The sequence below is a fragment of the Chelmon rostratus genome, chromosome 5 (assembly GCF_017976325.1).
Source record: "Chelmon rostratus isolate fCheRos1 chromosome 5, fCheRos1.pri, whole genome shotgun sequence".
Taxonomy (NCBI): Eukaryota; Metazoa; Chordata; class Actinopteri; order Chaetodontiformes; family Chaetodontidae; genus Chelmon; species Chelmon rostratus.
In genome coordinates, this window is record NC_055662.1 from 18953907 (window position 1) to 18977778 (window position 23872).

The 23872-nt window shown below is 40.8% G+C and overlaps 1 protein-coding gene across 2 annotated transcripts in view; it reads right to left on the reverse strand.

Annotated features, from left to right (window-relative positions):
• ccser1 (coiled-coil serine-rich protein 1) overlaps positions 1–23872 on the reverse strand; it is a 119150-nt gene that overhangs the window by 81364 nt on the left and 13914 nt on the right. For both annotated transcript variants that reach the window (XM_041937733.1, XM_041937732.1), the window contains exons 5-6: positions 16595–16685; positions 14094–14199 (exon numbers count right to left, since the gene is read on the reverse strand). In XM_041937733.1, the coding sequence (XP_041793667.1) occupies positions 14094–14199; positions 16595–16685 (197 nt within the window). The remainder of the gene's footprint in view (positions 1–14093; positions 14200–16594; positions 16686–23872) is intronic.

The following is a 23872-nucleotide window of genomic DNA, read 5'->3' on the forward strand; positions in this document are numbered from 1 at the left end:
GCCTACCCAGAGCCCGAGCCCGAGTCTTCTATCAGCCCTCTCCTTGCCCCTTTGTCTCTTTTTTCTCCTTATCACTTTGACAACCTCTACACTAACCTGATGCAGTATCAAAGCCTAAGGGGATTCTGCTTAGCACCTCTGACAAATGTCGATGAAGGCTGCTGTCTTTTAAGGACAGGTGAGCTCCGTCTGTCAAGCAGCCACGGGTGCTTTACTCCCCTTTAAACTATATTCTTTCAAGCCTTTGTTCCTGCCTGGCATCTCAGGTTGGAGTAAACTTTCTTCATTTATTTCTCTGTTGCTCCACCCTGCTATCTAGGTGGGATGAACTGAGTGCAAATAAATGACATGCAATCAATCATGCCCTCTTCTTCCTGACAGCTTTTGTCAAGTGGCGCAGTGGTAGTGCGACAAGAAAGGTTTTTTTCCCTCTCAAAAGTTGTTTTTTGTTTGTTTGTTTGTTTTTGTTTTTCTATGTCTGTGTCTCTCTGAGCTTGATGTTCTTGCCCTCTCTCTATCTTTCACCAGGGTTTCAGGTTTGGGTTCTTCCTTAACCTCTGCGCTGCACATCAAATCCGCAGAGCGACAGGAAAATGAGTGGGCGAAGGGTTCAAACAACATTCTCCGCCTCTCCTGAAACAACAATCATAGAGGTGCCCTTATGCAAGGCATTTACGGTACCAGGAGACGAGAAGTGGAAAAATTTCTGGTTAAACTGAGCAACTGAGGAAAATGTGTTTTACTGTAGGCAACATGTTTTTTTTTTTTTTTAAATGGGAATACAGTATGTACCACTTAATAGTACCTTCATGGTCACTTCTGGGGCCTTTGTGATGCGGTATTGAGTGGAAGAAAAGGAATTTTGTACTATTTTGCTTCTATTTCAACAAATTAGTTGACCTTATTGCTTATGAATAATATCCATCTGATGATAATTTGCAATAGAATTTTATTGTAAGTCCTCGTAATATTAAGTGCGAATAAAGGAAATAGTTGATGTAATAAATCCTTGACTTTGACAACAAACACCAAGGTTCATGTTGCATTCTGTGCAGGAGGTCAGTTTTTCCATTTCCAATATATCTAAACACGACCACAATGTTGGCAGTATATCTGCCATTTGTACCAGCAATGGGCCACTTTCTAGACAGATGTTAGCACTTTCAGCGGTTTGATATTTTGGACCTGAAATCTTCCGTCAAGAGTTTCATCAGAATAAACTGAGCAGGATCCCTGTTAAACTGAATGAAACCAAGGTTTCATGGAGGAAGGAACAAAACATAGAACGGAGTGACTGTTTCAATGACAGCAGCCTTGGCGAAGACTGCCAAAGTGCCTGTGTGTGTGTGTGTGTGTGTGTGTGTGTCAGAGTATATATTTTTGACTGCAGTTACGGAGTAGACAAAGTCGTTTCCCAGCTAAGAATCGTCTGCAGATAATTACGCCACACATACGTGCAAGAGCACACATGCGCACCCACACCGACACACACGCACGCACGCGCACACGCGCACACACACACACACACACACACACACACACACACACACACACACACACACACACACACACACACACACACACACACACACACACACACCATGGCACGGCACAGTCGAAGACAAGTCTGTTCAGTGATGATAGATGTTATACAGGCAGGGAGGCCGTTCCTCTACTCAGGGTCATCTGTCTTTTCACTGTCATGAGCTGATAGGCCGACACACTCACCCCATTTCTCTTTTTTTACAACTTGTGTTCTCTCTCTCGCTCTCACACTCTCTTACTCACACACACGCACATGCCCACACATGCAGGCAAGCACGCACACATGCACACATACAGTCGCGTTTCCATCATTTTGGGCATTACGCAGACTTACATTCATTTCCTGCAGACTTACCCGAACCATATCCATAACCACTACTTGCCTTACCATAACCTTAACCCAAGTCTTCACCCTAAAATACAATGATTAATATTATGGGGATTGCGTTTTGTCCCCCATAAGGAAGGCAAGTCCCCATAATGTGACCGCGTGAACAGATTTATGTCCTCACAACATGAGTAATACATGGCCACACACATGCACACACACACAGCCCCGCTGAGTAGGTTGTATGTATGTGCATGCAGAGAATAGGACTTGGTGATAGAAGTTAATTAGAAGATTACACAATAAGACAACGTCCTAATTTTAATTTATATAGGTGTAGTAGTACACCGACTAGTGGCTGAAACTGGTACTGCATGACCAAATCAGTGTGAAGTTAATTACAAGTGAATACATGGCTAAAAGTGCAATTAAATACTTTCACAGCCTTTTCAGAATAATTACATAAAGGAAAGCAAAAGTAAGTGTGAAAAATGCCTCCTTCCTTTCCATTGTATTTTTTATTTTGCTCCATCTTCTATTTTCTTTTCTCCTTCTTGCCTCACCCCTTCATTTCTTTTCATCACACTTTCTTCTTTTCTTGCTCACTTCTTCTCTTGTGCTGCTTTCTCCTCACCTCTCAAACACGGTTTTTCCCCTCTGTTTTTCTCTCCCTTTCACTCCCCTCTCCATCCTTCTGGCTCACCCCTCTCCACTCAGAGGCCATTTCTCAACAGCAGAGTTACAAGTGATCCATTTCACCAACCTGAAAAAGCCAATTATCTGCGTTTTTATGGCTTTCATTATTTTACCACTCGCTGTGTTTTATTACTGGGCCGTTGGCTCCCCGCACTGACACATGCGTGCACACACTCGCGAGCACGCACGTTCACAAAAGCAATAAACAACACAGAGCCAACAACGAAGACACACTTATTGCTATACGCACACTTAGATGCATGCGTTTATATAATGTTAAGTTAGTGTGTGAAGTGACAATTAATGACTGCTACTCAAATAAATTACGTGTGATTGAAGTGCATTATCTTTAGCAGCAGTGAAGAGGGGTGGGCTGCACCCTTGTCAATCAGCTATATAAAGACTGCATTGTCTCATGAATAAAAACAGTAAAGGGCACTTTAACACTGAGACACGGTGATAAAGGCAGTCGGTTCCCTATGCCAACTTTTTCACCATTAAATTTTTACTGACAACCAGGAATATATTTATGAGGACAATGCAATATACAGTACATGTGTGTATGGCTGCGTACATGTGTGTAACGCAGACATCTGTGTGTCATGCATGCACAAGTATAACAGTATACCACAGCTATTGGAGAATGATCACCCTCATTTGTCAGTGCTTCTTTCCATCTGACAGACACAGTGTGCTCATCTTTATTCAGCACCTGAGGCTACGGATGTTTAATGCTGCCATTAAACTCATCTCCGACATAAAGTGCATCTGTGACTAAAGAGTGAGCACAAGCCAAGCTCCAGGCAGTGAATCTAATGGTGAATTCAGGTCTTCAGACACAGAAAGGGAGGGAATATAAAACAAATGTAATATGGCAGGGGTAACTTTCTGATTAACCTAATTGCCCTTTCTGCTTTCCTTTGCACTCTGCACTCTGATTCTGCACTTGTTTTGGAAGAAATTTGTACCGCCTTCCTCTTTCTTCAAGCGTTGCTCTACTCCTGCCTCTCACTCAAATTTTCTCTCGCTGACTTTGTATGTACTATCTTCTGAGACTACTGTCCACTTGTCCACTGCCTTGACCTCTGTGAGTATCATAATGCTAACCCCATACAAAGGGGCTAAGACCCACCACACTAGCTTTTGTGGGGGAGCAACCATCTGGAGTTATCAGAGCAAACTAATTACTATCAAAACTTCTTGTTGCTTGGAGAGATCTATTTAATACTTGTCCCATGTGTCACATTACATTTTCCTATTTAGGAGAACACTGCTAAGCCACATTGCCCAAAATTTTATCCTGTGTGAAAGCCTTAAAGCAATCTTCCACTAAAGTAGAACATTCTCACTTTTTAGCACAAAAACCCTGCAATTATTTCACAAAGACCATGAACAAAAGTGACTGCCCCAGGAAATCTGAGACATGCTACTCTATACATTTTTGTGTAAACACTGCAGGCTTTCTGCTACTGTTATTTAATGATACTAGTGTTTATTCCACTGATTTCAGAGTATCTGTGCCTTTTTGCAATTCTCAATAATAAGAATGGGCAAAAAATAAAGCATGACTGCCAAAGGTGACAATAGATCATAAAAGCAACCACTGGTTGACTGAGGCTGATTTTTTTTTCTTTACAAGCTCAAAAAAACAAATCCATGTTAAAAAATGCAAATTCTCCACCCAAAGGGAATCATTGTTTGGAGTGCATATTAATGTTCATCTATTCTATTCATGACTTAAGGACATGATAATTTTACGCTAGTTATTCTAACGCCACGATAATAAACGATCAGAATTTCAATTACGTTATAATGTGTTGTGGTTGTGTTTATTCAGGAAACCTCAGCCTCATTATATTTTACCTGACCCTGCAGCTACAAGAAGTTAAAAGTGCAAAAGCTGAGGTGAGACTTATTAGAAATATATCAGCAATGATACTGTACAGTATTTTCACCTTAGGTTGCTAATATGTATCACAGTTGTGAGTAGATAAGATTATACTGTTGATCCAACAGTGAGACGCAGAGGTCACATTGTTATACTATGCATTATAAATGTAGGTTTCTGTAGTAACATTGAGGAGAAGTACACTGAAGCTGCAAATTCCCAGTCTAGGGTATGTGTACGGTAAGTGGACAAGCAGAGTGTTGGCTAATGTTTTATGAGCATGGTCTGTAACAACATCAACGGCATCAAAATAAATGAAAATGTTCTCTCTCTCCTTTTTGTCTCATTTCCTCTAGTCACTGTCAGACTGCCTAATTTCCTTTCAGAGAGCCAAATATATTGTTTAAGATGAGTCATAATTCTGATTTGTTGTTATTTTGTAGTGGCATTGTTTTCAGCACCATGACAAAATAACAGCACCGATGAAGAAAAGCTCCCTTGCTGAGTCATAGCAAGGAACAGATGATTAACATGACGTCAACCCTGTATTCGTAATCTGCACTCAGGTCAGATCCATGTCAAAGTCTCACACTTCATATTCTCATTGACAGCAATTCTAAATACGTTAACCAATATCCCCTTATTAATTCTGCATCTTTTAACCTTCATGTTTTTTGAGTTGGTGCACACAAACAAAATTTCCTGTTCATAATCACCTGCATAAACTCTGATTATGATTAAATGAAATGGAAATATGCCAAGGCACCAGGAATAAGCTTCTTTAATCCAGGATATTGTGTGCTTGTCATCAAGTGGTTTCCATGGCAATACAAATATATGTTGTATAGTCATGTATAGAGGGATGCTGGTAAGCAAGATATGAAGATGCAAATAAATTGTTTATTCAAATTAAGACACTAGTTGCCTAATTAGGTATTATGCATACAGAAGGCTACAAAGACAGTAAGTGGAATCTTGCTTTGATAGAGTATTCTACATATAATTTACTGTATCCTTAGTGTGCAAAGCCAAGTTTACCAGTGCTGGGAAAACAGCTCTGTCTCTGTCGAAGTTCAAAAATACGCCCACGGTACCTCTAAAGCTCAATTAACACATTGTATCTCTTTTGTTTGATCTGCACACAAAACAGAAATGCAAAAACAGTACTGTGTGGTTTTCAGTGGAGTGCTATAACTGTTTCTTCATAAACAAAAGTTTATCCATCCATCCGGCACTTCTGTCTCGCATCTCCTGCTACAGCGTGGGTTGCCAGATATGATCAGTGAGCACAGGTTTTAGTTTTAGTCTCTGAACAGGCAAAATGGTACCAAACCTGGCAACATCATTGTCACGACAAGCCTTAAGGATGCTGTGCACAGTCGCTGCATCCAGCTGTTGTTTGCCAAGAAACAGTTACAGCACATCACTCCCCCCTGAATCACAAATTATTGTCTTTATACTTCTGCTCTGAGCTAGGCTAGCTGTCTCTCCCTGCTTCTAGTCTTTATGCTGAGCTACGATAAACATCGCTCCACTTGGTGCACATATGAGAGTGATATTATCTAACTCTCGTAAAGAAAGTGTAAAAGCATACTGTGCATCCTCAAAAGCTCCTTTTCAAACTGCCACGTACTTAACAGTGAGTGACAGGGTTGAATGAAACAAATTAAAAAAGAAAACAGAATGACTAAGATTATGTTTAAAATAAAGAAAATAGTGCTCATCTATTATGAACTGCTAGCTGCTACAGCACAGACAGCAACTAAGCCCAAACATGAATACGACTACAATACATATACAATTATATACATACAATTATATTAGTAACCAGTAACCAGTGCATGCTTTTGTTGTCAGTAATTTAAGGAATGCGTTTCAAACACAACAACATTTGAATGTATTACTGCAGAATAAACATTTTAGCATTTTGCTGCACATTTTCCTCTAATCTCTACAATATCAACAAAATCTACATACGGTATGCTAAAGTCCAGAACAAAAAGAGATGAGAGGCTGGCAATGCATGAAGAGCCAAAAAAAGAGTGCCCCTGTCTTTGTTATTCAAATATCCTCCAAAACCTGCGCACATCGAAGTTCAGGCAGATAAAACACTCATGTCATCTCTTAACAAACGAGAAACAGCGAATACCACTTAAATAATTGCTTTCATTCCTGGATAGACCACAAAGTAATGGAAAGCGAAGAAATGACTTATTCATTGCCAATCTGATGTTTTCCTCTGCGTTACAAATCAGAACCGCAAGTTCTGACTCAAAGCAAGAGGGAAAAACCCGGAAGCCAACACTAATTAGTCTCCCTGTGTTGAACATTTAATAAGCCCAACAGAGTAATGAAAATTAGAAGCTAAACAACAGCAATGGGCTACAGCATGACAAAAGACGCACACTACAAGATTTTTATGTTTAGCCTATTAGGCTGGTCTGAAAATTAAAAACGTCAGTGCATATAGCCATATCTTTTCCTCAGAGACTTCTGAAGAGCGTGATGCTCAGCTAGTACAAGTAATCTGTGGGCACGGAGTGTGAGAACAAACAAAGCCATCTCCTTAAAAAGAATGTGTCGGGAACAAAATAACAAATCTTCTTTCACATGCATTGTAAAAAAGTCCAAAAAACACAGATTAACACAAGATAAAAGACTAAGTTTTGTCACTGCTTGTTGGATTAACAAATTCCACACCATTATATACCAGCAAAACTGAACAGAGAGGGAGGGGGATCGACTCTGTGTTCCCTCCAACTCCCAATGTATGCTGTGTGTGTCTGAAAATCATGCTGCAGTGCATTTATCTGTCCCCAGCTCCACTCCAAGGCTCAGCTGGATTCTTTATGCTTGTCTATTTTTATAAAAGTGCATGTGTGCATGTGAGTGAATGTTTGTAAGTAGATGGCTTACTGTAGGAGGAGATGTGTGTGTGTGTTATTTTTGCTGACTATATTAAGTCAGGTGGGATTAGGGAACGACTTGGCTGATATACTTCATGAATCATATTAACATTAAACAAATTTGTTCCTCTGTTTATGTGTGTATGTGAGCAAATTCTATATAATCACGGATTACAAGTCTCGATGGGAGACTTCAGGCCCGACTGAGAGTACATCACTATGTGCCATATCAAAGCAAATGTGAGAGGGGGGTGTCTTTTCTAAGATAGAGAAGAAGACAGAGAACAAGCAGAGGCCTTCTCTACACTTCTCTTTGCTGCTCAGTGCTGCCTAGCTGCACAAGTACAAGTACAGTCTTTCTTATACTCCCCTCTCGGTTGCAATATATGCTACATTTAATTAACAAGACCCAGCTAATTCTGTTTCAACTGCTCCTCTTCTCTTACATCCTAATGGACACACATAAAAAACAAAAACAGGAAAGACATTAAACCCCCAAACTACAAAAGATGGTCACTCCGTGTACAATGATTGCAGAAGTGACTCTGTATAGCTTAAGGCATGTAGTAGGAAGACATTCACAGCTTTTAGGTAGTATACTTATTATGACTCGGCAGCCTGTTAAACGAAAGTCCCGGCAGTGTGATATCGAAAACACACCTTGTGCATTTTGGGGAATATAAACAGGAGAAACAAAATGTTAACTCTGAAGTCATCTTTAATTAAGTTGTCAGTGGAGAGGACTGGGATCTGTCCATAAATGTTGACATTTTTCTAGCAAGTCCTAAGATGCCAATGCAAGAACAGGTGAATGTTAGAGCTATATGGGGATTGAGACTTTCAGTCCTTCTACCTGCGCATTGACAGACAAGGACACCTCTTGAGTGTTTGCATGTCCTCTCCTCAGACTGTTTGTCTTCTGCAGGGTAATCAACGGCAGTGAAAAGAGAAAAGGGAAAAGAAAAGAGGAAGGGAAGAGAAGCACTCAACAGGCAGACCGCCGTTACCATAGAAACAGGCAAGCTATATCCCAACTGTCAAGATTTAATTTCCTCTGTGTCTTTTTCTATAGGAGAGACGAGGGAGAAGTCAAGTCAATTTTATTTATATAGCGGCAAATCATAACAGAAGTTATACAAGGTCACTTTTAGCACAGGTCTAGAAAGTCTTTACGTCGCTATCTTAACACAAAGCAGGTATGAAGATACATCACACAGACAAATATTCAGTAGTCACTGGACTAATGTACCCTCCGCCCCCTTTTCCACCAACCAAAAGGCACTTAGGCACACTCATTAGTGTCTTATTGTCATATAGTGAATATGGGCAATATCATCTAAAGTACTGCAACTGGCAAAACAGCTTAACACACCAAAGAGGGCTTTATGTAACACAGCACATTAAAATAAAATACTCATCGTGCTATATTTTTAAATATTTTTGGCTCATCTACATTATGTCAATATGTTACCCTGTATGCCTTCATTAATTTGGTTCTTTCAGCATCTAAATATGAAATGCAAGCATTAGAGAATAGCAAATGAAGCTGCTGTGTTACAAGTTCATTCGAGAACAACACTGCACTACTCTCAGCTAAAATCAACCTGACCCAAATCTGACTTATTCTAAAACCCCTTCTTCCTCTTTCTTTAATTGCTTTTCAACAAAACCTTTGTGGTGGACATATTTCTAGTCACGTGTCATGGCTGGTTTCCAACGAACGCAGATGAGATTTTCATGCCAAGCACACATGTTGTGTAAGTAGCAAATGTGCTCACGCCCACCTGTGCGCACATCGGCATGTTGGTGTTGAAATGGGATGTGGTTACGTGCATTGTTGGTGCATTGTTATCAGGAGGGAGCAGAAAGCGACTGCACCATTGGCCATTAAGAACCTGGTCTAAAGGGCCTGCTATGGCTCTGTGGGTAGGGTGGGTTGTCCACTAATCAGAGGGTCGGTGGTTCTATCCCAACTCCTCCTGCATGTTGAAGTGTCCTTGGGCAAGACGCTGAACCCCAAATTGCTCCTGCTGGCTGTGCTATCAGTGTGTGAACAGGCGTGGCATGTGTGGCCAGAGTTGTAAACGGTTGACCAGTCAGTAGACTAAAAAAAACCTCTATATAAATCCAATCCATTCTACCAATTAAGTCAATGGCACAGTATTTTACTGCTATTCAATGAGGCCATTATGCAGGTAGTAAGATCCTCCCAAGATCTTACTAGCTGAATACCTCAGGGAACTTTGGTGGATTCCTGCTGCTCCCATAAATGGTCTACTTTCACTTTGTGCAGGAGCAGATCTGATTCCAGCAGCATCTTGCAGAATCCGCCATTTAAACAGCAATGATCCAGGTGCAGGCACACCTGGCTTTTAAAGGGAATGCGAAATGACACTCTGATTGGTTTAATTCAAATTACGGCCAAAACACACCCATGATAAATATTTAGCTCATACCTTTGACTGCTATAGCTTTGTTATTGTGGTTATGAATGCTTACAAAGTAATAAACACACAGTAATAAACAGCGATTTAAATGCCTGCCATCAATATCATCCAACTGTCATACATCAAAGAGGAGGTGTGCATGCAAGACTGTGTGTGTGTGTGCATGCGTGCATGCGTGCATGCGTGCATGCGTGCTTGCGTGTGTTTGTGTCTGTGTGTGTGTGTGCCCACGTGCGTGCGTGTGTTTAGCAGATGTTGTGTGCAGCCTGTCAGGCAGCCAGCAGTATCCTGCAGCTGATACTCTCTCTGGACAGGCTGACTGACTGACAGGTGTGTGTCTATTTACATGTGCATGTGTATGTGTGTGTGTGTGTGTGTGTGTGTGTGTGTGTGTGTGTGTGTGTGTATTTGTGTTTTCTTGTGTGTGAACAGAAGGGAGCTTGCTTTGCCTCCAGCAAATCAATGTCCCCTCGAGGGAATGTGGAACCTGAGACAAAGAGCAAGAGAGACGGAGAGAGAAAGAAAGACAGTGAGGGAGAAAGAGCAAGCCCTGGGCAAACACATTTTGTGCTCTTTCCCCTCCCCAATCTGAACTTATTCACTCAGACTTTACCCATTTTTCAGTCCAATCTGTCTGAAAGTGTTATGTAAGGAAAAATCAGTGAGGATGTTGAGCTAACACACTGGGAAATTAACCCCTGCCAGCAGCTACGTGTTCATCAGGGTAAGAAACTTAGACCTGGCTCCATTATGTGACCCGTCGCAATGTTTTCGGAGTCAAAATGGATCAAAACATGTTGAACACTGGCATGGATTCACAACTCTGGGCTTTTTTTCCCCACTTTGAAATCAAAAGAAACAAGAGTCTGAAAGTCTGTCTATGCCTCAATGGTGTGATTTGTCTTCTTTTTCTTAGTATAGCTGCACTTTCCATCCAGTCTTTTTTTGTGTTTACTGAGGTTAGTCTGCTGCTCTGCACTTCAGCTACAAAAACTGCTCCCTTGCTGTGGAGAGGTTAACTGAACAAACTCTTCCTCCTAAGCCCACTGTATCATATCACTGTCTCACTAACAGTAGCACGCACGCACGCACGCACGCACTTAAGTGCAAACTGTTGGGTTGTGATACAGGTGGCACATAAAAGAGGAACTAATTAGGTCATTGAGATGAGAATTTACTGCATATCTTTTTGCCCAACCAGTCCACATGTGCTTTGTGGACTTCAAGAATGCATTCGACCATGTCCCTCGTGGCATTCTGTTGGAGGTGCTTCGGGAGTATGGAGTCCGGGGCCCTTTACTGCCGTCTGGTCTCTGTATGACCGGAGCAGGAGCTTGGTTCGCATTGCCGGCAGTAAGTCAGACTTGTTCCCAGTGCATGTTGGACTCTGGCAGGGCTGCCCTTTGTCACCGGTTCTGTTCATTATTTTTATGGACAGAATTTCTAGGTGCAGCCAAGGGCCGGAGGGAGTCTGGTTTGGATCTCATCTCCACATGATCTCATCTCTGCTTTTTGCGGATGATGTTGTCCTGTTGGCTTCTTCGAACCAGGACCTCCAGCGTGTGTTGGGGCGATTTGCAGCCGAGTGCGAAGCAGCTGGGATGAGAATCAGCACCTCCAAGTCCGAGACCATGGTTCTCAACCTGAAAAGGGTGGCTTGCCCCCTCTGGGTTGAAGGAGAGCTCCTGCCTCAAGTGAAGGAGTTCAAGTATCCTGGGGTCTTGTTCACAAGTGAGGAAAGGATGGAGCGTGAGATTGACAGGTGGATCTGTGCGGCGGCAGCAGTAATGCGGTCGTTGTACCGGTCCGTCGTGGTGAAGGAGCTGAGCCGAGAGGCAAAGCTCTCCATTGACCGGACAATCTACGTTCCTACCCTCACCTATGGTCAAGAAGATTTGGGTCATGACCGAAAGAACAGGATCTCAGATACAAGCAGCTGAAATGAGTTTCCTCCGCAGGGTGGCAGGGTGCTCCCTTAGAGATAGGGTGAAGAGCTCAGGAGGAGCTCAGAGTAGAGCCGCTGCTCCTCCACATTGAGAGGGGCCAACTGAGGTGGCTCGGGCATCTTTACTGGATGCCTCCTGGACGCCTTCCTGGGAGGGTGTTCTGGGCATGCCCCACCGGGAAGAGGCCCAGGGAAGAGGCCCCAGGGAAGATCCAGGACACGCTGGAGGGACTATGTCGCTCGGCTGGCCTGGGAACGCCTCGGGGTCCTCCCGGAAGAGCTGGAGGAAGTGTCTGGGGAGAGGGAAGTCTGGGCATCCCTGCTTAGACTGCTGCCCCTGCGACCCGGCCCCGGATAAGCGGAAGAAAATGGATGGATGGATGGACACTAGCAGCATGGCTGTGAGGATGGAAATGTCAGTGCGCTGGTGAGTTGGTCCACCACTCTGGTCCAGACTGAAATACTCCAACGTATCAACTATTAGATTTAAATTTGGTACACAGGGTCATGTCCCCCACAGGATTAATAGTAACAACTTTGGTCGTACACAAACACTGTATTTAGGGCCTTCATCAGGTCACAATTCAGATCACAGATTCAGCATTATCATTGCGAGCATGTAAGTGTGCTGACAGAACCATTTAGCTCAAAGCCCAAGTACAGTCTCACAAAGCCACTGGCATGGCTTTGAGTTTTGGTTAAAAATAAGTCTAAATATTATGGGTCATCTCAGAGTAGCACTACAAAGAGGTTTGAGCATTTATAGCTATACAACTCAGACACTATTCCTTCATCCATCCATTCATTCATTCATTCATTCAACCCCTTGATCCGCTACAAGGATACTATTATAATTCACTGTCTCTAATTTGATTGAAAGGGATGGAGCTGTCTCCTCATATTATGGCATTTCTAGAACTGCGAAGCTGCAGTCCAGGCAAACTCAATCAAATAGAATAAAAGTGGTTTCAGACAAAAGACATTTTAGCCTTGACCTTGTATACAGAGAGGAATAATGCAATGCAATGCAATAATGCATATTTGTGTGTGTGTGTGTGTGTGTGTGTGTGTGTGTGTGAGAGTGTGAGTGTGTGTGTGTATGTGGACATGAACGGTCTTCTAATGCTTTCAAAGACAAGTGGAAAAGTCAGTTTAAATGAAACAACCAATGAACGGTCTGACACAAACCTTGGATGGGTTGAAAAGGTTGACTCCCAACTTGCCTGATTCACTGACACTGTCTAGACACAGAAAATGTCTCTCTATTCGGTGAAACATTGAAAGAGAAAAAAAGAAGCCAAGGCCGAGTCCAGTGTCTCAATGGTGTAGTGTAAATCCTTCAACCTCTACTTCAAAACCGCCCACACAAGTTGACCCTCAATGTGTCTGCAAACAAAGTAGATCATAGCCAGTTTATTGAGGGGAGTACATGGATAGACACAAACTTTACTCAATGGGTGCAAGCAGAAATGAAATGAATTCGACCAGGGAGTAGAAAGAGGAGAACTGAAGGTAAAGTAATAATGATCTGCTGGCTTGTGAGACACATCACCGGATGATACTACTGTAATACAACTCATTTATATTACACGCTGACTGCATAATACCAAATAAGCCTTATCCACAGAGCTCCTGAGTGTGTGTTTACGTTTATGCATCTTTGTGCAGATGTGTGTGCCTATCCAGACCTATCCTGCTTTGTCAGTGTAGAGAAGAAACAAGTGGCCGAATCAGATATGGAACCATCCTTAGCATTGGCACTCGAACACACAAACAGAAAGTGTTGCCTTTCAGCCACCGGCTACTGGGACACAGAGGAGAACAGAAAGACAGCTTGCATATTCATTCGAAGAGAACTTATTTATGTATTTACCCTTCGTCTTTCTGAGCTAGAGTCTAATTTCATCTCCAAGGGAGAGACCAACATTAGATATTTTATGCATTTATAGAGAACATTCAATATCAGCAATTCAAAGAACTGACAATAACCCTTTCCCTCTTTTTCTGTCAAATGGCAAGGTAGTGTGTGTGTGTGTGTGTGTGTGTGTGTGTGTGTGGTGTAAAAAAAAAAAGCTCTATTGTAGCTGTAATGTTATTAAGATATACTGTACAGAGGAGGACTGCCCCTATGGCCAAGAGGGTAAGTGCATCAAAACAGATCCTTGAGCCATTCATATGCTCCAATTGTATGTCAGTGAATCCTGTTTTAGGGCAGCTAATGCTGACAGGCCATTTTTCTCCAGTCTTTTCTGCAAGTGATTGTAGTTCTTTAATGTCTTGCCCATATATACACAAATACACACACACAGACACATACACGCGTAATTTTTACATTTACCTCTGATTGTTTTCTTTGCCCGGGATGCGATCTCCTGATGGATCCATGGGGGAGGGGAGCAGATTGAGACAGGAGGCCAGGGACTGACTGGAGTCTTCTCTGGACACTGTGCACCCAAAACAAAAGTTGATAGTTGATATCCTAATTGCAGTTGTCACTTGAACGATGTATAAAACAAAAGTCATGTCACAAAGTAGCTTATTAAAATTCAGTATTGATGGGTTTGAGTAATGATGATGCATTCAGTTGTTTAAAAAAATGACGATATGACTGCTTTTAATAGCACATTTGACAGAGGAGTGTAAGAGAGTTTGGAATAAAAGTTGGTGGTGAAGCCAACATTTGGCATTTCTTCATGTCTTTTAAAGGTCTACAGTCTCTCTTTTTGTCCCTGTCTGATTCCACAGGGCATGAGTCACAGTTGCGCCTGGAACACAGAGCCCTGAAGATGAACACTGTTGGCCGTAAATTTGCTGTGAACTGCTTGCTTTTTAATAAAGGCTTCAACAAGCCACCTGAGAGAGGTAAAGTTAAGGCGTGCTAGTGAGAGTGTGCGGGTGCGTAGCATGGGTGTGTGTCCAGTTGCGTGTGTCTGTTTGTGTCTGCATGCGCCTGTACATCTTTATAAGTACGTTTGCATGTATCTGGTCCATCTACTTTGTGTATACTGCCTGAATGTGTGTGTACAGGTGTGTGTGTGTAAGTGTATGTATTTAAATTTGTCCCTTATTTCTCTGTGTGGAAGAACCTTACTCTTCCATCTCCGGTACAAAGTCTTAGTCCCTTGACTTTATGAGAACAATTCATCAAACCTTTAATTTCATGCAACAGTCTGCAAACCATTAGGTCTAATGACTGAGCATGCACACTTGTGTGTTAGTGTGTATATTAATGATTGTGCCTCCTTTAGCTCTGCATCATCCATAGCCGTAAGAGAGGTTTTAAATTTGTGTGTGTGTGTGTGTGCATGTGTGTGGGTGTGTGTTTGCGTGGGTGTGTGAGCACTCAGTTCAAACCCCTCCCTCCCAAACCTCTCCAGCTCCCATAAGCACAGGAAATTCAGTTTATGAGGTCTGAGGCTACTGTTGTATTCTTTAGTCCACAGTGCTTCTGAGCATTTTACTTTATTTGACTGCAACTGTAATATAGCGTGAGTTCATCTGGGACTCAAATATTGCCTGGAGATAGACGGATCTAACCTCGCATTTATATATAATTTGACCCTGAGATCTGTTAGATGAGAGTCGAAACTAGACATGCTCACACACATGATGAGAGTCAAGCTGAGGGTAAATGTACTATTTTTACGGTAAAGCATGTAATCCCTGTATCTGAGGAATGTGAAGCACAAAAATGTAGATTAACACATTTTAAACTTGTGTTTACTGAGCTGAGTCATTTTATTCATGAGCCACCGACTGTCAGAGTCAATGTATATATTTAGTCTTTGCAGTTTGATGTATGTTAATATGAAGCGAACATTTGTGATCTGAGCTCAACAGAAACATAATCAATACAGACAGTATATGCAACAGCTTGTAACTTTGCCCATGATAAAATAAGAATAGTGCTTGCAAACGCAATCACGCAATCACTTCATTTCACATACATCTACTCACAACAAGAGAACAGTGAATTCCTTCTTAAGACATGAAAATGTTCAGATAAATTGTATTAGGTCCCTCTCAACACATTAATATGTGGTGTGGTTACAGCTACCCACCTCACTCATTCAGTTAAATTATTTCTCATATAAAAGGAGGTGTGTGGCACTCCATGTTGAACTGTGGCAGAGCACAAGCAATAATTCTCCTTTGACAGTCACTTTTCAACCATGAGGCAAGTCAAGAGGAGTGTGACTGAAATGCCAAAACAACAAAGGAGATAAATCGCTGTAAATGAGGCAGCTACATCAAAGTTGTGTCACATGTTAACAGAACCAGGCAGAGTACTGGTTTCATGTTTTAAGGTGATGGAATAGAGGTGGCTTAATGAGGTAAAAGGGAGACAGAGGGGGAAGAGAGAGAGCGAGGAAGAAAGCGAAGAGGGGGGTGAAGAGAGGAAAAGCAAGAACGAAGGGAAAAAGAATGAGACAATGAGAAAATATGAGCAGACATCGCTTGAATAGAAGGAGAGATAGATGAAAGGCAACAGTTTGTATGTGACAGATGCTCTCAAGATTTGAATGCTCAGTTTTTAATAACTCTCAGCTTCTTTTCAGAGGAACAACAACGCACAGAGGAAAGGAATACGTCAGGGATATAAAACAAAAAAAAAAGAGGCCATGTATTTGACCCAGCTGCTGATAGCATTGATTCTGTATTTGACTTAAACCTTAAACCTATTGTACTACAGTAATCATAAAGTGAAAACCAGCACATTAGTATTTAAACAGATGCAGAAAATCAGCTTGCTTTATACAGTTGAGAGAGAAAAAAGTGAGCTGGTGTATCATCTGTATCTTCTAATGGTTTCCCCCACGCACTTGCCCAGAAAGTTACCGTGTCGATGTCGCTGATCATCAGAGAGGTCCAGGTCTAACATGAGATCATCTTCATCCAGCTCTGAGGAACCCAGGTTGTTTAAAACGTCCTGAAGAGAAAGAGCAAAACCCAAAAAACTTAAAACACACAATATATACCTGACAAAACTGTTGATAATAATAAGATTGTTCTGTATTTGCATAGAGGAAAAATACTTTTGGAATTGAACTTTTTGTCTAACCATGTCATTATGACCAACAGTTTTAATCCAGCACTCATCATAACATTCAGATAGACAACCAGAGAGATTTCATCAACATTACCAATCATATCTGTGTTATTTTAGTTATTAGGTAGGGTATTAGGATATAATTAGGTAATGGGATGTTTTTTCACTGTGCCTGCACTTAATGAGGTATTTAGTCCCTCATCATTGCATCCGAGCTCATGAAAACATATTGCTGCTCCTGTTATGTGGGGATCATTAGGGTTCGGTTTGAGAAAGCAATGAATGTGCCAAATGAGGATGTGGTTTTGTGCAACATCTGTCAACATTTCCAGTGCTTCTCAACCAAAAAAAACAAAAACCTGCTGAACAAGAAAAACTTTGCAAATCAACAGTATTTCGCTCTTCTCTCACACTGACAAAGAGACAAAGAACAGTAAGTATACATGTGATTTAAAATGGTATTCACGATCAAGACTTTCAAAAGCATTTGTCCCAAGACTTTAACTTGTCATGAATCGAACAAACTGCACCATCATGTTCATTTACCTCACAGAAAACAGGGTGATGTTGACCAACACGACAGCGCTGATATCCTTACTGAAAAAACTAATCTACTTCTACTAGGGCAGCATGTGCAGAAGCATATAGCATGAACACTGATCACGGAAAGGCTATATATTTTACATTCTAGTAACAAAAAAAGAAAAAAAAAGAAATCCAAATACTCAACATGAGAACCTTTTTCTTTAAAAGTTGATGAATGCCACTGAATTCAAAGTAGGTTATTCAGTTACAAGTGTGATGGAGTCATTGCAAAATAACTTCATTTAAAGTAAGATAATCTGGACATAACTATGTGCAAGTGCACTTTAGTTTGGTGTCTGAGTACCCAGTGCCACATACAGCAGATCCCCCTGTTGGCCTCATATCAAAGCCAGAGGTATCTCGTGAAAGACCATCGAATATAGCTTTAAATAAACTCAGGCGTCAGTGCCAATGTTCTCAAAAATCCAGCAATAATAATGATTCAACAATGCCATAAAAATCTAAACCTCCCTCCACCAGTTTTTCAATGTTAGAAATTACTGCTAAGATTTTCCCATTTATCCACATGACAGCTGGGAGTCTTGTTTAACCACTTACTGCCCACTACAAAATCTTCATTTATAATCTTTCAGTAAATGTGCCCATGTTTTTGATATTATCATGAAGTTTCAGTGTTGCATGAAGCCCCTTTCAGTTCAGTTGCATTTCAAAAGTCAATACTGCCATCTGATGGGCATCAAAGGAAAATCCACTGCCTAAAAAAAAGTAGCTACCAGAATAAAGAGAGCAAATAAATGATTAAAACACTACAAAGCATTCCATAAGAGAACGTATAATCATTGTACCTGTAAAAAGAAATACTTGTAGCAGGGAGCTTCACTGGTTTAAAAAAAAAAAAAAAAAAAAAAAAAGGCCAATGCTCTTTGGTTGAACATTTTCACTGAATTACATATGCATTTACACACACAGACACACACACACACACACACACACACACACACTGTTGACACACATGTACACACACACACATGAAAGGTGAAGAACTCTCAACAGCCAACATGAGCTGCTCTTGCATGATAATTTCACTATTAGGAGGTTTCTTTCCATTTACTCTGGACCCAAAAGGAAATAATATTTGCAGATAGTAGTCGTCCATGTTTGATTTAGTCTGCATACAATGTAGGTGGTAATAATGAGCACCACAAAGATGCTATTTTTCTATGCCATACGATACACTGAATTATCCCAATGCAGCAAATCTCACCAGTCTAGTTACTTCACAAGCCCAAAAGAACTCATTATTCATTATGAGTACTGCTTTAACCTGGTTCTGAACATATTTTTCCCCCTGAAACAACCTTTCAGACAAGGCGAAATGAAAATGAAAAGTGGATGATGCTTACTACAGGCTTTCAGAGCACTTAATATTGGTTTGAAAGGCCTTGTCTGAACCTTTGTGCACTTATATAACGACAAACTTCAAACAAAGCAAAATATCAACAGCCAAAATCTATTATGCACCCATCTCATGGAGTATCTGTTGATGCAGATGGATCAGAAAATCCAATGACCACCTCTGTTCCGCTCTCACCACTGTTGTTCAGACATAAAGAATCTCACAGGCACACCATGTATTGATCTCCTCCCATCTGAGTGCAAAGCCTCGATGCTTAGTGACATGCTTAACAATCAACCACAAGTCTGTCCATTTTTATGCGTGTGCGTGTGTGTGTGTGTGTGTGTTTGTGTGCGCGAGAGACAAAGATAGAGATGAAGGAAGAAGCATTTCCAAATAGCTAAATCAATGTTCTCTAAGGCCATGCATACATGAAGAAGCCATCGTGGTGTATGTATGAATGTGTTACTGTTATTTCACCAGATACTCTAAGCAGTAAACATCAGAAAAAAACCCTGAATGCATTTCAGTGTAATGCAATTGAACAGAAGACCTCATTTCAGGCTTTAAAGCTAATAGCTAAAAGGTATTGGAAAAGAAATGAAGACCCATGCCATGTGATACTATTGCACACAGACTTCATTTGAAGCTAAATTACCCATTTTAATGTGCCCCTCTAACCACAGAAATGTGTTAATATGATTTTATAACCCAGAGATGTCACCTTTTTACCTCGCTTATGTGATTTGAGTGAGTATAATCCTTGAGTTAATAGCGATAATATCAGATTCAGGTCTCATTAAAAGATGGCTCCATCTCTTAAGTGCCAAGCAGAGTGACATACAAAACATATGAGGAAGCGGAAGCAAGAGGGTCTTTCCATCAAGGCCACTGGTTTCTGTTCACATTCTGTGGAAATCATATATACAGTGTATGAAAATTACATTTATTTAGTGCTTTAGGGTGGCAAATGCATTAAGATCAAGGGTGGAGAGATTTGGCTTTGCAGCCAGGTATTATGGCTTCTAGCGATGGAAAATATATGGACGAACAAATTACTTTCATTCTGTCTCAGCAGACACTTCACAGTCAGTTGTGTTTACAATGTGCCTGAGGGAACAAAGGATTGTATGTCCAGTCAAATTGTAAATCCCTTTGTGGAAAGAAAAGAAACTGATTTCTTACACACATCATCTCAGTCACATCACTTGACATCTGTTATTTTTTTTAACAACTATGTACTCCTGTCAGCACAGAATAATCACTCATCCCAGAGCAAAGCAAACAGCCTTTTCATATTAAACAAGCAATGCAATTTAAAATGTAGGAAAGACCAATACTAAATCCCAGTGCTTTATCCTGTTGACTGACTTTGTTCACCACAGAATTCATATTTTCACCATGGTCGTAAATTTGAGGTACATATTTTAATTCAGGATTCCTCCCACATACTGTAAAGTCTACAACTTCATGAGAATATTGTGTGACTGATGCTGCTGAGGCAGAAAATATGACTACAGCCATGAGTGAGATATCTACATTTCCTACTCCCGCAATATGTAGTCTTGACGTGATGAGGATTTCTAGTAGATTAAGTACTTAACAGGGACATATTGGAAGGCGTCTGAATGTCTATTGACCTTTTTTACAGCGGACATTTTAACATGCAAAGAAAAGCACACAGAAAACAACTTCACTCTATTTGGTTGCAGTTTCCAGGCCCTGGTATCGTGCATGCTGGGTCAGAGGAACAGCTTAAAGTACAGCAAGGCCTGATTTTGCTCCCCATTTTTGTCTATGCAGAACGAGGTATGTATTCGCTTCCGGTTGAAACCTGACCTGCCTTTTTCATTTCCTGCAGAGCTCAGCTTGAACTTTGACCTGTGGAATCACTAGGTTCCTCAATGTCACACGAGCTAGAGAGAGCGGGCATGACTGACCTCTAATTCAGGATATACTGCTTGTTTATAGTCTTGTTTATAACTGCATAGTGAGATAAGTGAATGCAAGGACAGTGACAGAAACTCAAGACAGTGAAGTGTTTGATAAGAAGCTGTATTTTTACAGCTTTCTAGAGTGCTGCTGTTCACCTGCTAGCCGTGCTCGCTCATTTTATGCTCATAATCCTACTCACGCTACTTCCTATGCTGCCTGCGGTTTGCCACACCAAGCTAATAAATTTTGCCTGGAGAAATACAGCCTGAAAGCACTTTCACTTTTCACTGGGACAAACCATCATTTGTTATCTGTTATGCTACACCTGTGCCTGTTCTGCAATGACTAGTCAAAATATCAGCCATTAAAAACGTTATATTGTTGCCTCGGGTGGTCACAGAAGATGGAATGTAGATGTACGCTCAAAGCCAAGTAATACATTTTGAGCACTAAAAGTATATTTAATGAAACAGAGCCTTACATTTACTAGAACAAGGTAATACACAATACCAGCTTACAATTAAATCTGAAGAATTTTGAGCCAACTGTCTTATGAGGTTACTCTAGACAGTCATTTCAAAATAAAGCAGAAAAATATACTCTGAAGACTTGAGTGCATCAACATAACCAAAAAGCTATTAAAAGGATAGTCTTTGAGCTCTGTAGCCACACTGCTGTGAATGAAAAGAAGTTTCAGTGAATATTAAGAAACACTATTAAAGCTTGTTTCTGCAGCAGTGGTAGTCAATTCCAAGCCTCGAGGGCTGGAGTCCTGCAGACTCTTGTTCCTCTCTGATAGCTAATGAGCCCCTAATTGACTATCAACTCCATTCTTTCCAGGTGCATTTACCATTGTATTAGCCTCTACATGGTTCAAATTAACACATTCAAGAATATGAACAAGAAGTTCTTGACATAATCACTTTGATATACATTTACCTAATGAATGCATGAATGTATGTGAACCTGCTGTTATTCTGGTTACAAAATTGGTCCATATCTTAAAAGAGGTCGTTTAAGTTGTTCAGTAATATGCAAATGAATGCACTATGATGACTGTTTATAAGAACACAAAGTGCACAGGCGATTGTTCACTATACTCTGGCTTCAAGGGCCCACAGACCTTGATAGTGAAATATAACCCAGCTTCTGTTCATTTCCTGTTTCACAAGTTGTCAGGCAGGGCTGTATACTAGTCAAGAGATACATTTGTTTATCAACCACTGCTTTCAGAGCTGTGCTGTGTGTCCAGGTTTGAAATTTAATTTGATTTTATGTGTTTATGACAATTATTACTGCTTTTATGTGATGTCATTGTGCATAGTGAGCATTCAATACCTATATTTTTAAGCATCTTCATTGGTTTTCGATTTTAAAACCCAGCCGTCTGGTTGTGGTTATTAAAATTATTTTTTTTGGAGGAGTGAATCCTTATCTGTTGTATGATTAATACAAGTGTCACTGATGATATCTAGCCTTTACAAGGCAGCAATCAGGCTGGAGGATATGAAAACAAGAGGCGCCCTGCATTCCAACAGTGTCTAGCAAGCAAGCAAGCAAGCTGAAAAGCAACTGCTGATATGCACAAGTAACAGTCAAAGTAATGAATGAATTGCAGTTGAACTTTTCTGCCATATATGTCAATCAAACTACAAACAAATGTGTTTGTGTGCAGTTGACAAAAAAGAATTACTTAGGACGCTCCCAAGAAATTCTCTCTTATCTCAGTCAGCCCGCCTCAATATTATCATAGCTGTCATTGGGAAACTTATGAGCAACCAACACTGTGTACGCTGGTAAAATAAATCTCTCACAGCATCCCAAAGGGGTATCAAAACAACAATAACAACTGGAAATGAGATCACCAAACAGCTCAAGCAAACACAGCTTTGCTTTGCCTCACAGAGGTACCTCATATTTTATCTCTGAATTCGACAAAGTCAGTCATTTGTCACTGCAAAACAAATCTTCATTTGCTTTATGATAATTATATTCTGCCTGGGCTGTCATGACGCAGCAATAATAAAGCACATCCAGCATACTGTTTGGTATAGTGAGCTTTAGCCTGCCACTGTTTTGCTGTGCGCAGATGCCATGTCCCACAGGCCTCCTTAACACATAAACATCACAGTCAGCCACATTGTACATGCATAAACCATGAGCAGATGGTTCCCGCACTAGCTTTAGTTATGTATTTACTTAAAAGATATTACTGTTTGCATACTGTGACATTGTTCATATAAGCTAAAAGTGTCCTCTGCTAACCAAAGTTTTACAAAGCTAAAAGAAAGAGAAGTGGCAGTGCATAATTTAATCTAAACTCCAAAGCTCCTGCATCCTCTGCACGACTCAGGTCCCTGAAGAACCCTTCATAGGCTGGAAGAAGGAAAGGATGAGATTTCTGAACGTTTGGTGAAGTGTATGTCAAGAAGCTGAAGAAGACTAAAGTACATAGCAACGTGCTTATATCCCCACCCTTTTTAATCTCTTAGTAAAAGCCTATAGTCCCTGGTAAAATAAATGGGATTGGCTTTAACTAGCTTTCCTCCCACAGAGCCTCCTCGTGTGTGATGTAAGAAAACCACCCCATACACAACAGTGGCTATAGCCTTTCTCCAGAAACAAATGTGGATATAGCTACAGCATACATCAACAAAGACCAGTTCCATGTTTGTTAGACAGCCTAAGCTAAGAAACAGGATATACAGTAATGCTTAAATCCTACAGATGATTGAGGAAGTTTTTCAAAGTACTTTATCCACACTCGCACTGAACTTAATTTCAGGGCTTTGCCTTAAATAGCTTCAAATGTAAGAAACCAAACTTTTATTATGTGCTTTTCAGATTTATGTGTACTGTACACACTCAGGCAGCGGTATTACTTATTTAAAGATTCTTATGCTAAACTTGAGCTGTTGGATAACTGTACTGAGTGACACATTAAGACTTGAGCTGCCACTTTGTTATGGCAAAGTCAGTACAGAGCTGTTGATCACTGTGTGGGACATTTCCCACTTCGCTCTCTTTATAGTGCATTAAATTACTTGCACATCTCAAAATTAGGTTAAGAGCAGTCCGTTTCTGAGATTACCTGGATCCTTAATTACCACTAACACTCTTAATGTAAACAGTCAATTAATTTCTAAATAAACCCTTTTAGCAATTATTTCAACATTCTTAATTTAAAGTG